Source organism: Panthera leo, chromosome D4 (assembly GCF_018350215.1).
Source record: "Panthera leo isolate Ple1 chromosome D4, P.leo_Ple1_pat1.1, whole genome shotgun sequence".
Taxonomy (NCBI): Eukaryota; Metazoa; Chordata; class Mammalia; order Carnivora; family Felidae; genus Panthera; species Panthera leo.
In genome coordinates this window covers 538,899-554,432 of record NC_056691.1, presented here as the reverse complement: position 1 = coordinate 554,432, position 15,534 = coordinate 538,899, and the positions used below count along the sequence as shown (strand labels likewise).

The 15,534-nt window shown below is 46.3% G+C and overlaps 1 protein-coding gene across 5 annotated transcripts in view; it reads left to right on the top strand.

The window, feature by feature from the left end:
- Positions 1 to 15,534, top strand: part of IARS1 (isoleucyl-tRNA synthetase 1) — a 67,299-nt gene that overhangs the window by 51,215 nt on the left and 550 nt on the right. For 4 of the 5 annotated variants that reach the window (XM_042914194.1, XM_042914196.1, XM_042914197.1 and 1 more), the window contains 6 exons: positions 753 to 848; positions 1,689 to 1,865; positions 2,669 to 2,774; positions 9,582 to 9,707; positions 11,112 to 11,255; positions 11,824 to 11,976. In XM_042914194.1, the coding sequence (XP_042770128.1) occupies positions 753 to 848; positions 1,689 to 1,865; positions 2,669 to 2,774; positions 9,582 to 9,707; positions 11,112 to 11,255; positions 11,824 to 11,976 (802 nt within the window). The remainder of the gene's footprint in view (positions 1 to 752; positions 849 to 1,688; positions 1,866 to 2,668; positions 2,775 to 9,581; positions 9,708 to 11,111; positions 11,256 to 11,823; positions 11,977 to 15,534) is intronic. The other variant, XM_042914193.1, reaches the window with a different exon arrangement.

Sequence of the window (15,534 nt, the reverse complement as noted above, 5' to 3'; positions counted from 1 at the left end):
GTCACTCAAGGAGGTGGCCTTGTCCTCTGGGATTCTTGACACAGGTTATGTGTTGTGAACCAGGGTGGCCCTGCCCTGACTCCTCCTCATCCATCTCCAGTTCTACCCTCTAATAAAGCAAGTTTGTTCACTGATTGAGTTTCCTCAGAAATGTCTTTGGGGCTGGTGCTTGATTTACGAGCGTGCCCCCCTCTGTGCTGGCGACAACATTACATTACTCACATCGTCTTCAACAGCCTCCATGACAGATGGCCTAGGAAGTAGACAAAGTCAGTAAGCAGATGGCAGTTTCTATCCCATCAAGCGTATTGCAGTCCCCTGTAGAAATCACGTCTCGAATCCCCCGATCCAAAGGACAGCAGGGTTCCTGGCTGAAGAAACGGGGCAGCTCTGGGGCCCTCACCAGCTCGTCCACGGTGTGAGAAGCCATGCGGTCATGTGGGCCGTGACTGTTGACCCCACTCCCTGCAAGGGCGGTCACACAGACAAACAGCAGTTACACAGAGACTCAAGGTTCTCGTGTCCTGGGAGCAGCACCTGCAGAACAGGAGACGCCAGCCTCTCCTGGCGAGAGGAATGGCTTCTCACAAAGAAGCACCTGAGCCATCCAGATGCTAGTGTAACTTTATCTCTTTTGCTCACTGGGGTGAATAGTGCTGTGTTACAGACTCCTTAGAATTTAATTTACATACAGTTGTGCTGGGTTTGAGAGCCATTCCTCCTTACATGCTGTGCACCATCCATTCCTACAGGCTTTGGTTCTCTTAGACGTCACCCCCGAACAGTCCATGGTGGATGAAGGAGTGGCTCGGGAGGTCATCAATCGCATCCAGAAACTTCGCAAAAAGGTCAGTTTGTCACATTAAGTACAAGCAAACTGGGAGTTTTGCATGGTTGGTTTGTTTGTGTTGTTGGGGAGGACAGGAGAGGCAGCTAATGTAAACAGGTAATTGTAATTGAGTAATGAGAATTAGTCCCAGATCTGCAATGTGTACGTTGTACCCTGTAGGAAATGTGGGCCCTTCCCCTCCCTACTCAGTCACCCCAAACTGCACGTGGCTCTTTTGTTTCTCTGACTAGGAGCATTCAGCCAACCCACCCTTTGTCCACTGCTTCCAGTTCTCCAGGGTTTCCACAAAATCCTCTTCTGGATCGGTCGCCCTCCTGACTGGCACCAGACATGACAGCCGGTGTCCGAGGAAGGGCTCCTCGCTCAGGGAGGCACTGTTGTATCTGGACTGAGGGGGTCGTTCTCCTCACTAGGGAGCTGGGAGCCAGGACGGGTGCACCGTGCCCATCGCTGGCCCGGTGAGGCAGCCAGGAGCTCCCACCCCACACCCTAACCCTGAGGAGGGGTCTCCTCCACACCCCACCCCTGGCAGAGGCTCCCCCACCCTGACCGGAGCAGGGGGCCCCCACCAGCCCTTAGGCCAGGTGTCTGAGACCTGTGGTCTGGAGTCCAGACCTCAGGAGTCCAGCAGGTAACAGGGTGCTTGTGAGTTCTGCCTCAGTTCAGAGCTCTGTGAGCACATTTGCACTCGGTCACTCCTTTGTTTCAGAGGAGGGTTGGGCAGGAGCCTGTGCCCTTCTGTAATGATCCAACATGGGACTGTCAGCCGTGCTCAGCAGCACTGTCCGTTTTGATTAACAAATGCACTTTCTTGTAAATTTTCTGTATGTGCCTTCAGTGCAATCTGGTTCCGACTGATGAAATAACAGTTTACTATAAAGCTAAGTCTGAAGGAAAGTATCTGAATAATGTTATCGAAAGCCACACGGAGTTTATATTTGCCACCATAAAGGCTCCCTTGAAACCATACCCAGTTCCATTATCAGATAACGTCCTTATTCAAGAAAAAACACAGGTGAGTTCTGGGTTCTGCCGAACCGTCAAAAGATACAAGGTTAGATTTTATGTTAAGTTTATGTTGTTATCTGTTGATATTGTGCCCCCAGTAGCAATTGGCACAGTCCTCAGTCCTGATACACTGGATCAGGTCTGGGAGGGGGCGTCCAGAGAGGGAGGGAGGGACTGTTGTCACAGCAGTTCCCTGGGGAAGGTAGCCAGTAGGCGCATGAGGGTTGCCAGGAAATCAGTGGCTGCGTGGGACTGCTTTATCTAAAACTAGAGAAGTTAATATTGTGGATTCTTTGACTGTTAAAAGCAAACAGCAGTTGACTTGTAAAGCAGTTAACTTTGATGGTAGTAGATTGTACATAAAATTATAACTACTTCATTTCCTGTTGGCACATTTTAGATGTAACTATGAAAATGTGAAACCAAGACATGGAAGATATTGGCCATAATTAAGAAATAGATCATTAATAGAAGAGGAAGGAGTTCCTTTTTGTGTCAGTTATGTATTCAGTCATTTGTCCCTTGTCTCATTCCTCCTTTATAGGGGACAGGCTGGGCTGGATGTCACTGTTGTTTCAGTGGATCAAGTTGCAAGATAGTTTCATTTCTGTTTTGTATATTTTTAAGAGAACAAGGTGAAAAGAGAGAAACATGAAGGGAAAAGCGGTAGCTTTTGACTATCTTAGTGGTGGGGTTGAGTATGCTCTCAGAATTGTGCAGAGCTCTTGGCGTGAGGAGCAGTTGCTGTGTTAGTTGGTGACACTGTGGTCGGTGCTGCAGTTACTCAGTCTCATACTCTCATGTGCTCAGTTAAAGGGATCTGACCTGGAAATTACACTCACCAGAGGATCATCCCCGCCTGGGCCTGCTTGTGCATATGTCAATCTTAACATTTGTACAAATGGCAGCGAGCAAGGTAAGAATAAATGAATCCTGTGGTTTGTACTTTATTTTTTAGCTAATCCTATGAATGTTGTTTTTTTTTTTTTTTTTTTTAATATTTATTTGTGAGAGTTCCGGGGAGGGGCAGGGAGAGAGGGAGACACAGAATCCGAAGCTCCAGGCTCTGAGCTGTCAGCACAGAGCCCGACGTGGGGCTTGAACCCACAAACTGTGAGATCATGACCTGAGCCAAAGTCAGACACTTAACTGGCTGAGCTACCCAGGTACCCCTAAACCTATGAATGTCTTTAAAGCTGTTATAAGAGAACTAGGAACATCATATAACTTTCTCTTTCTAATTGCCGTCAAAATGAATCCACAGAGGTAAACGGTCAGACTTGTACTTCCAGGAAGTAGAGTAGGCATACTTTTCCCTATTCTTCCCACAAAGTACCACCGAATACCCTGGGTGTGATATGTCAGAAGATGCAGACCAATGAGGGACCTTGAGGCCAACAGACTATGGAGAGTTCCCTGGTGTTTCTTTTTGCCTCACGTATCCCAGACTTGGAGCTGAAGAAGTTGGCAACTGGAAATGCCAAGTGCAGACAAAACATCCCAACAAATTCTGCTTTTTGTAGACAGAGGACCAGTAGGGGTGTAGCCTAGCAAGACAGAAAACTTCTAGACTTCTTCTCTACTGCAGCCAAACACAACAGAAAAAACTATGGCCCCACTAACACTCAATAGCAGCAAAGGCCAAGTGAGGAGCCTAGACCTTTGCCAGGCTGAGGATCCTCAAGGTCCTGTCGCCACCATGGTGTCAGAAGCCCAAACACTGAGCTGAGACTTTTTCATCCTCCCTGGGCAGCAATAAGCCCCTCTGCCCGGTGCTATCACTGAGACCACTGGGCAGTACCAAGGCGTCCATTCCCTCACTACCACCCAGGGCTAATGAGGCTATGTACTCCCACCATCCTGCAAGGGGGTCCGTGAAGGCTGTACGGGGAGCAGTGAGGAAGCACTCATACTCTTAAAGGCCAAGAAGGTCTCTTCAGGTGGGAACTCTCTCCTCGTGCTCTCCACCCCTGTAGTACTGAGGAGTCCTGACCTTTGTGGCATTGGAGGCTGAACTAGGAGCCTAGCTTCTCCCACCAGGCAGGAGCAAAGCAGTGCCCCTTTTCCTGCCAGTGTGATGTCAGACAAAGCAAGCTAAAATAGAAGATTTAAATAAGAACCAGTCTTAATACCTTACACATCCAAGTTTTCATTGAAAATTAGTCATCATGCCAATAACCAGGAAGATCTTAAGCTGAATGAAAAAAGACACATGTGAACACCAAGATGACAGAAATGGTAAAAATTATCTGACAAAGTGTAAAGCAGCCCTGAACACTGTAGGAACAAGTAAAAATTTTAAAACTGATAAATACAAGACTAAAATACAAAACACGGTGGATGGGTTCAATGACAGAATAGAAGGGACGGGAAAGAATCTGTGAACTGGAAGATAGAACAACAGACATTGCCCATTCTGAACAAAAGAAAGGTTTTTTTAATCTGAAAAAAAATGAATAGTCTGAAAGATCTATGGGATATTAACAGAAGTTTAATATTCTCCCCCTGAATTCCGGGAGAGTGAGAAGGAAGGACAGCAGTGGAAAAGTATTCAAAGAAATAATGGCCGAAAACTTCTTAAATTTGGCACAGCATGTGCACCTACAGATTCAAGAAACTGAGAGAAACCTGAATTCTGGGTCAGGCAAAATATCTTTCAAGGTGAAGGGAAAATCAAGACATTCCCAAGTGAAGGGAAGCTAAAAGAATTTGTTGCTAGCATGATCTATCCTAAAAGAATAAGTAGAGGAAATTCTTAAAACAGAAAGAAAACGACAAGAAATGTAGGGACATCAGGAGAGAAGAAAGAACAATAGAAAGAGTCAAAATATAGATAAATGCAACAAACTTTCCTCCTTGATTTTTCTAAATTATTCGATGGCTATAACAAAACTGACCTCTCAGTGTATACACGAGAATATTTAAGAGAATTAAAAGTAGGGAAGAGCAGACTGATAGAAAGGGAGGTCAGATTCCTGTGTTTCCCTCAAGCTGGTCATACACTGACACTAGTGGTCCAGCATTTGTGTGTACATGAGATACTGCCTGGTGCAACCACTGAAAAAGCCTATTCCTAGAGACACGTACAAAAACACGACAGAAATAAAAATGGAATTCTAGAATGTGTTCATATAACCCACAGGAAGCGTAGGGAAAAAAAGAACAAGTGGAAAGCAGAAAATTAAAACGAAGGGCTTAAGCTAACATCAATAATTACACTAAATGGAGGGGGTGGGAAGTGACAGGGCACTGGCTGGCTTAGTCGATGAAGCATGTGACTCTCAATCTCCAGGTCGTGAGTTCAAGCCCTGCATTGGGCATAGAGTTTACTTTGAAAAATAATAAAGGGTCACCTGGGTGTCTTAGTTGGTTAAGTATCTGACTTCAGCTCAGGTCATGATCTCAGAGTTTGTAAGATCGAGCCTCACTCCAGGCTCTGCACTGACAGCACAGAGCCTGCTTGGGTTTCTCTCTCTCTTTCCCTCACTCTCTCTGCCCTTCCCCCACACACTGTCTCAAAGAAATAAACTTTAAAAATAATAATAATAATTACACTAAATGTAAATAGTTCTAAATAGACCAGTTAATAGAAATTGGCAGACTTATAAAAAACTGCCAGCTATATGCTGTATATAAGGAATTCAAATATAACAATATAAGTATATTCAAATATAACAATATAAGTAAGTTGAAAGTAAAAGGATAAAAAAAGATCTGCCACACAGACGTTAATCAAAGAAAGCAAAAACGTCAGTGTTCATTTCAACAAAGTTGACTTCATAGCAAAGAAAGTCACCGGTGACATGAATAATGATACAGATGTCAATCCACAGGGAAAACATAATGATCCCAAATGTGGACGCACCCAGTAGAGCTGCACATCACAAGAAAGAAAACTGATAGGCCTTAAAGGAGGGAGAAAATTCATAGTTACAGTTTGAAAATTGAATATATACCTCTTTCAACAAATGATAGAACTGCTAGACAGAAAACCAGAATCTAATCAGCATTAATGGAACAGCTCACCCAACAGCAGTGGAATGCATGTCCTGCTCAGACTCCTACAGGACATTTACTATGGGATGGACCATGGTGTGGGCCAGAAAACAGACCTCAACACATTTCAGGATTGAAATTGTATAGAGTATGTTCTCTGACCATGGGCAATCAAACTGTAAATCAGTAACAGGAAGGTGAAAGCAAAATCTCCACACACTGAAAACTAAACAACATTTTTTTAAATAATCCGTAATTTGGAAAAAATATGTCAAGGGAAAAAAACACATAAAACTGAGTGAAAGGGAAAATACAACATATCAAAATATGTGACTGCAGGTAATTTGTATCTCTAAAGACTCACATCAAAAAAAATGTTTCAGGGACCTGGGTGGCTAAGTCAGTTAATTATCCGACTTCAGCTCAGGTCATGATCTCACAGTTCACGAGTTCAAGCCCCCACATGGGGCTCTGTGCTGCCAGCTCAGAACCTGGAGCCTTCTTCAGATTCTGAGGCTCCCTCTCTCTCTACCCCTCCCCCACTCACATTGTGTGTGTGTGTGTGTGTGTGTGTGTGTGTCTCCTCTCTGAAAAATAAAACATTTAAAAAAAATTTTTTTAACTCTCAAGAAAGTTTGATTGTCTAGTTGAGTCTAAGAGCATCACTGAGAGTGTTTGGACAATGCAGATGTACATCAGAAAGTGGAATACTATATACCAATTAAAAGTAATGAAATATATCTATAAACTTTTCTATTATCCCAAAAATATATTTTTTAATTTTTTTAACATTTATTTTTGAAAGACAGAGACAAGTGTGAGTGGGGGAGGGGCAGAGAGAGAGGGAGACACAGACTCAGAAGCAGGCTCCAGGCTCTGAGCTGTCAGCACAGAGCCCGACACAGGGCTTGAACTCATGAACAGTGAGATCATGACCTGAGCAGAAGTCAGTAGCTTAACTGACTGAGCCACCCAGGCACCCCCCAAAAAATATTTTTAATGAAATAAGCAAGTTTCACAGTTATACAATGGGGTAGCATTCTGTATGAATTTACTTATATGTTAAATGTAAAAACAACAACAAAAAAGAAAGCAACCAAGCCAATAAAGTAGAACAGAAACAGACTCACAGCTGCCAGAAGCATGCTTGGTTACCATTAAGAGGGGTTAGGGGACAGGTGGAGTCGTTGAAGGGGGTTAGGAGATACAGACTTGCAGTTGTTAAGATCCCTGAGTCCCAAGGATTTGAGGTACAGTTGGTAATGTTGTGATAACTGTGTAGGGATCATTTCATAACATAAAAATATCACATCTCAGGGCACCTGGCTAGCTTAGTCATTAGGGCATGCAACTCTTTCTCAGGGTTGTGAGTTTGAGCCCCACATTGAGTGTAGAGATTACTTAAAAAATACATCAATCAATCTACACATTGTTAAAAAAGAAAAAATAATTCTCTGTGATGTGTACCTGAAGCTAAGAATATCGCATGTCAACTATACATCACCACTCATTGTTTATAGGTAAAAGTGGGCTTGAGAAACAAAGTTCATAGTAAGTTTGTCTTAGAAAAGGGAGGTAGGGTGTCTGAGGAGAAAAAAAGAAATTTTCTTTTAAAAAAAAGAAATCAGACCCAAATGCTTTTTCCAGAGAATTCAACCAGACTTGAAAAAACTAACACCAATTCTATGGATTCTTCCAGAAAATAAAAGAAGAAACACCAACTCACTTTATTAAATTAGTATTGACACTAAGACCAGATATAGACACACCAAAAAAAAACAAAAAAACTGTAGACTGATACTTCTCATGAATATAAAGTTCTTCCGGAAAAAAAAAAAAAACTGTAAGAAAAATAGGGAGAACTCCATCAACTTGGTAATGGGCATGTATGAATAAACCTGCAGGTAACATTATAGTTAAAGGGAAGAGACTGAATGTTTTCTACCCAAGATCAGGATACCCGTTCTCACTGCTCTTACTCAGCATTGCACAGGAAGTTGGCAAGAAAAGGCTACAGATCAGAAGGGAAGAAATAAAACCGACCTGAGATGAAGAGAACATGACTGTCTACATAGAAAATCCCAAGCAGTCTACAGATTGATATGTGTCCTGGTTCGCCCATCAGCACCATCACCAGCTAGTGCCAGGATGGCCGTGTGTACTTTTGGGCCTGTGATGATGGCCCCCAAACTGCTATTCAAGTTCTGTGATGTATGGCACGTAGCTGGTCCATTGCTGCCGACATTCTGGCTCACTCAATGGAGACCGTCTGTGATCCTGTGGAAGGAGGTGGTCAGACAGGCAGCAGATGTGCATTGTGATGTCAACAAGGCCAGGGTTCTGTGTTGCTTTCAGTCCCAGGGAGCAATGGAATGAGCAGTGACCAGACACATGGGGCCATTCCCAGTGCTGCCCCTTTTTGGGCCGAGTGGCCGAACAAGTGAGAAGAAAAGCTCCCAACTCCAGCAAAAGTGTTTTTTCCCGGCACCGTTACCACCACCTGCCTTCACATGATGTGCTATGGTGTGTCCTTTACTCTCTGGCTGAAAGCACTCACATTGCAAGAAAAAAACTACAAGTGATCTTTAAATTTATTATTTTAAAGTATTTTTGGTGTTGTATATGCCTTTTGGGTTTGTATATATTAATTGGTGCATTTTGTTTCTGGGTAATTGAATAAAATTATATTGCTTATAAAAAATAAAATTCATCACATTCACAAGATATGACAAACATAACAAAAATCAATTTAATCTTTGTACACTAACAATGAACACATGGAGAATGAATTTTAAAGTGTAGTACCATTTACAGTCTCTCAAAAAAGAGAGACTTAACTGGAAATCTAATAAAACACGTACAGGACTTATATGCCCAAGCTACAAATTACTGATGAAAACAGAGAGATGTGTCATGTTCGCAGACTGGAACATTCGATATGGTAAACCCATCAGTTCTCCCCAAATTAATACACATGTTTAACTGCATTCCTGTCAAACCTCAGCAGTGTTTTTTGGTAGACAAAATTATAAAACCTACCTAGAAAGAGAAAGGAAATAAATAGCTAATACAATTTTACAGACTGAATAGCATAAAAGGAATCACTCTACCCCATTTCAAGACTTATCTGAAGACCATGTGGTGAGAGCATAGCGGAGACGCTGATCCATGTCCCAGATGGGAGACCAGAAGTACACCCACACATGGGGCCAGAGGATTTTTGAGAAAGCAGCAAAAGCAGTTCATTGAGGCATCTTTTCTACATGTGGCACCAAGGCAGATGGAGGCCTGGACCTGCGCCCACAGCGCATACAGACCAACTGAGAATGGAGCATGGGCGTAAATGTAAAAACCAGTAGGAGAAAATCTTGAGAATTCAGGACAAGGTAAAGAGTTCATAGATGTGCCACCAAAAGTCCAGTCCATAAAAGGAAAAGTTGAGAAATTGAGCTTCCTCAGAATTCAGAATTCTGCTTTGTGAGAGATCCTGTGAGAAGGCAGCAAACCTGAGCTACAGCAGTGGACCCTTGCAGACCACCTCCACCTGCAGTGTGGCCCAGAGGGGAAGCAGTCCTCTCATGGTTTAAAGAGATCCAGCTGGAAGATGGGAAAACACACGAGCAGACGTTCACTGGAAATGATCTACAGATGATGTGTTTTCCTGGACTTTTCATTCAAATTTAACTATTCTTTTCCTTCAGTTTTACTTGTATTTGTGGTTCTTTAGGTGGAGTATTGCTTCTGGAAAATCCAAAAGGCGACAACAGGCTGGACCTTTTAAAGCTGAAGAGTGTCATTACTAGCATTTTTGGTGTAAAAAATACAGATCTGGCTGTCCTCCATGGTGAAACAGGTATGTGGAAACTCCTCTGACCCGAGGTGGGTGTTTGGTATCGGTTCTGCTCCACAGCCGTGCCTTCCCCCCGAGTCTGAGTCGACCAAGGGCCCCTCGGCAGACGGAACCTCCCATCCTGCCTGCTCCCCATCGGCCACAGGCTGGGGTCTGGGCTTCAGAGGTCTGTGCTGTACATGGACTTTATTAAGTGTGGTGCCTGTGTCTTGCTAGACCCAGATTCTCAATAATACAAACCTAAAAGGAGACGTGTTGAAGTTCTTACCCTGCATGCCCCAAACGTGACCTTTGGAAATAGGGTTGTTGCCAGTGTGCTTAGATACTAGCAGTGTCCCCATGAGAGGGCGTGTGAGCCCCGGGAGCACACGGGACAGAGCGAGGGAAGACGCAGGCAGAGCTGGACTTGGAGAACTGCAAGCCAAGAAACAGCACAGCTCAGCTGGCTGAGAGCCTCCAGGAGCTGGGCGAGGGTGGGGAGACACCCGCAAGCTTCAGAGGGAGCAGGGCCCTCGGGACACCTTGGCATCTCAGCTCTAGGACCGGAGACAGAGGCTTCTGTTGGGATTCGCAGCAGCAACCACCGGAGACTCTGTAAGAGTCTGGATGCTCTTTCTCAGGACTTGTTAATGGCCTAAAAGAGGAGATCTCGATGGCCAACTGAGGGGACTGGCAGGCCTCATCAGTTGGGACCTCAGCGAGGTCCTGCTGTGCGTGCGCCACCAGCTTGGCAGGGACCGGGGCAGGTTCACAATATCAGATGCCCTCATCCTCTGCCCCCGGTCCCAGGGAGTCATGGGAGCCACAAGTGTGGGTCTAGAGTGGAGGCCATGCAGACTGCAGGTGGGGCTGGACATGTCCATCGAGGACTTGCCCCCGCCGCTTTCCCACACACCATGTTCACCCATCACCAGTCATGGCCTCCAGCACCGTCCAGCTGTGTTTCCAGCCCTAAACACTGTTTAATTTTAGGTGAAATCTCTGTGTTCTGTGTGTCTTGCCATTTTTCACATATGTTCATGAGTCAAATACTTTTTCTTCTGACTATAATTAGCATTTTTAATATAAGGCTTCTTTTCACAGTGAAGTTTAGGTTTCTAATGTAGAACATTTTTAGAAGAGCTGTAACAAAAAATACCAAAAGGGAAAAAAACGATTTTGCCTTATATTTTTAAGTTATTACTATATGCCGTTTAATTAGCAACGTTAAGATTTCTTACTGTTTGCATGTCATTTACACCTGATTTTATAGAGAAGGCAAGGTCCTTTGATAAAGCAAAGTTAAGTGGAAACATCACTGCAAAGATAAAGGATAGTTGAATAATTAAGTCGGAAAAGGTGAATGACTTCAGCTCTGAACTGTGTACCCCTGAAAGAATAACTTGTCTCTATTTTTGTTATTTTTAGAAATACGAAACCAAACTGACTTACTGAGTCTTAGTGGAAAAACACTCCGCGTGGCAGCAGGCTCTGCTCCTGCCGTGGTGGACGGCCCTGGCTCCGCCCTCTGCCGCTACATCAACCTGCAGCTCCTGAACTCAGGCCCGCAAGGTAAGCCTCCCCAGCCGCGAACCCCTGGGGAGGCGGGTCGGGGGGCGCTGGGCGGCAGGGTTCCTTCCACTTGCCGTATCTCACGTGGTGCTGTGTAGCGTGCACCCCGTGCTGCTCCGGGGGCACACTCAGGCTTGTGTCTCTGTGTTATGTGGAAACACCTACAGCCAGCTTGGTCAGCAGATAAGGTAAACTGGTAGGTCAACATCACAGCTACATGAAGCAGAATTAAGTACTAAGGCTCTTACATTTTTTCTTTTCCTGGGAAGTGTTCTGAAAACTGTTGTTCATGCATTGGTCAGCAGACTGGATGGATGCTTATTTTTCCTTGATATTTTGGGGCCCCCATTGTGCACATTTGTTTCCAGAGTGTCCCTTCCCCAACTACGGATTTTTATGTCCAAGGGCGTTTCCTTTCCCTCTGGGAGGCGGTGTGGGCTGTCTACACACTGGATGCCTCCCCCCAGGACACCGCTGGCTCTTGGAGCCTCTGCACAGGGTTCAGCAGCCGGGGGGAGGGGCGGGGGTTGCTTCTCAGGAACTAACCCAGTACTCGTTTCTTCCATAGAGTGTGTGAAGGGAACCGTGGGCACGCTCCTGCTGGAAAACCCCCCTGGGCAGAACGGACTCACCCACCAGGGCCTCCTGTATGAAGCAGCCAAGGTGTTTGGCCTTCGCAGCAGGAAGCTCAAGCTGTTTCTGAATGAGACTCAGACAGATGGTGAGGACACGTGTACACAGATGGGGCAGCACTGGCTACACTTCCTTCACTTCTATTCGTCTTTTGTTGAGAGTGGTGTTTTTTAATGTTTGTTTTTGAGAGAGAGCGCACACAAGTGGGGGAGGGGCGGAGAGAGAATCCCAAGCAGGCTCTGCACCATCAGCACAGAGCCCGATGCAGGGCTCAAGCCCACCACCCGTGAGATCATGACTTGAGCTGAAACCAAGAGTCGCACACCCAACTGGCTGAGCCCCCCAGGCTGCTCCTCCATTTTTGAAGCCACTTCCCAGCACAGCCAGGCTACTCACTGTTCTGCCTCAGCCTTCACTCCCTCGTCAGCCAGATTTGAGCAGAAAAGCTTTTCTTTCTTTAAGAATTGAAAGCTTGGGGTGTTTTCGGGACTTATCTGTGCATGCATCCCGGCCTGGGCATGCATGCGGCTGGCTAAGTTACGCGGTACTCGTTGTCCAAGGACATGCTGTCCTCGACTCTCCTCCCCGGTGTTGAGCCCTCTGTTGTGTCCTGTAGCCACAGTCTTGGGCCCCCGGCAGCTGTGGGGATTTTGTTTGCCTGAGTGTTTAAAAGCGATGCTTATGCTTTTCCACCCTGGGTGAGCTCCAGGTCAGACAAACCAGAGACAGGCACCTTCTGGGAGCCCGGGAGGTGCCTCCTAATCAGGTTCAGACAAACACCTGCTCTGTTCCTCCTGGGACTATGGGACCTTGGGCTGCTGTGTTCAAGTGCACCGCCAGCCAGTGGGGGCAGGGCGCCAAGCACAAGTGTGACAGCACGGGTCTGCCTATGCTTGCAGGTTGCCTTTTTCTTGATCCAGCATTCATGTGGTTGTGGTCAACGTTTGGTTGTTTCTAGAGTTCTGACAACGTTGGTTCTCTGTGATGTTTCTGAGGAAGTTCCGTGTAAAGAAGCGTTTCTCTAGATCTTAGGGGACGCTGTCAGCCCAGGCCCATCTAAACTCCATTACTTGGGGCCCCAGTCGTGCATGAGGGCCAGAGTCTCATGGGAACGTGCTGTGTCCATCCCCACCCTCCTGAAGTCGGGATGTCCGCAGCGCTGCGTCTCAGGAGGCTCCATGGGACAGTCTGGTCTTTGCCTCCCCAGCTTCTGCTGGTTTCAGGTGTCCTTGATTGTGACCCCATCATTCTGACCTCTGTCTCTGTGGCCAGGGTGCCTCCTACTCTTGTATGTTCCACAATTTCCAGGAACTGGAACATGGGCATATCTTTTGGAAGGCCCGTTTTTAAACCCACTACATTCTCTTAACCGTCTTCTGGGTGGTGAAGGATCTGCTGCCGTGGGTTCCTGACTCTGGCCCCAGGTTTTGGTGGGGCCTGGGGTTCCTGAACTTCCTAGTCTGTGCACACCCCAGGCTTTTTTTATTTCACTTCGGTAGCCATTTAGTGCTGAAAGCTATAGGTCACCAGGACCTCCAGGAAACCTTAATGTTCAGGTACCTCTTGGGAGCCATGATTTTTGGCCTCTGGATTTCCCTCATGTTCTTCCCTTGCTTGGCTACTTTTTTTTTAATTAATGTTTTATGTTACACTTTCAAATTTTCTGCTACATCGTTAGAAATTAAAGCCTCTTTTGCAGCTGCTCCTGTCTAACCAGGCACAGCCATGCCCCTCACATCAGTGCCTCAGCCTGTTCGTCTCCCCTGGTGGGGTCTCCTCCCACGACGATGTCCACATTCAGAGCCCCCACGGTGACATTCACAGGCTGCCCAGCCATCAGCAGCTCCTTTCACGGCTCTCATATGTGGTTTGGTGGGAAAGGCCAGCTTCCTGGTCTGTTCAGCATGGGTGAAACTTCCTCGTCCCCACATCTGCAGGCCCCCAAGTGCAGCTGAGCCATAGACGTGACAAGGTGTCATTGTCTCTGGTTCGGTGCAGGTGCAGGCACCTGGCCCACGCAACCGGGGCAGAAGCACATTTGTGTGAATCAGGCCCTGACATTACTACCTCTGACAGAGTGGGCCTCTCCTGTGCCCCCACTGCCTCCTCCCTGTGCCATGAGGCCGGTGGCCACACCAAGTTCAAGAGACCTTGAAGGCTGAGTGACCCAAGACCACTGAGAAGCCTGGGGCTCTTTCCAGCCCAGTGTCTCTGCCCATCCTGTATCCCCAGCCACATTTCATTGTGCTGTTCCTCTCGAAATCATTTTTCATAAAGTAGTAATAATTCAGTAAATTAGAAGGATCATGGGATGCCTTACAGTTTTAGAAACTCACAGATGGCTTCCTACTTGTTCCACTAGGTGCTCACTGTCCTCTCCAGGTCCTGTCATGATCTGTCTATAAAGGAGGCAGCTCCGAGGGTAATTTCCAGAATCCCTGCTTGTCCTGGCAGAGAAAGGTGGTCCTACCCTTTGAATCCAGATCTGCTGGAAGCAAAATGCACCCCAGGGGGCAAAGAGCGTTTCTAGTGTTTCTTTACTCTCTCTCTCTCTCTCTCTCTCTCTCTCTGGGCTTTTATCTATTCAGTGTGTTTTTATCAGTTACATTTGTTTTATACTTTTAGATACTCAAGAGTTTTTCTCTTTGGCTATATTGGCTCCTATATTCTTTGACATCACCCTTCAGTCTCTGGTAACTGTGTTCTGGCTTCGAAAGATGTTAGGGGCTTATCGCACCCTTATACTTCCCCAGACCTGGACACAGCAATTCCCCCTCTGTTAATATTTAGAGACCATGAATCTGGGTCCAGCTAGGCATGGCTTCTAAGCCTTCTCTGTGGTCGTAGGAAATACCTGTTTGGGGCAGGGTGTGCACACGTCTGGGCTGGTGTGCCAGGCTGGTTAGGTTGAGGGAGTCCCCCAGAAGGTCCACCCAAGACTTCTCACCCCAGCTGTGGGGAGTCTGGGGCCTTCGACAAACTCTGGAAAAGACCACACGAGACCACTGTCACTTCTGCCACCAATTGTAAGTTCAGAGGATTTCCCAAAATCACCCTTGGCCTTGATAATTTGCTAGCAGGACTCACAGAACTCACTGGCACCTATTGCACTTAGAACCACATTTGATGTAGGAAGAGAATAAAAGCTAGAACCAGGCAAAGGAAGAAGTACAGAGTGCCTAATCTGGGAGGTTTCCAGACACGGGGCTTCTGGTTGCCCTCTCCCAAGGGGTCGTGAGCAGTGTGACCTCCTCCAAGCCCCAATGCGTGACAGTGGATTACCACCAGGGAAGCTCCCCAAACCTGGGGCCAGATTTATAGTGAGGCTTCATTACATGGGCCTCACGGGTTTATTGCCCACGTGGCTGCTCTGTCTCAGGTGATACCACGTGACCTAAATCGTGTGGCTGGTCTTTCTGGTACGGCTGGCTCCGCCCTGAGTCACCTTATTAGCAGAAACTATCAGGTGTGTTCAGGGCCCCCCAGAATTAACAAAATACTCCTGTCGCTCAGGAAGTTCCAAGGGCTCAGAGGTTCCCTCAGGAGCTGGGACAGAGGTCAGACCTCTGAGGGTGAGGCCAGATTTCTTCACACAAGCAGTCAGCATTTTTAAAATATTCATACAGAATAGGTAGAAAACTTATTT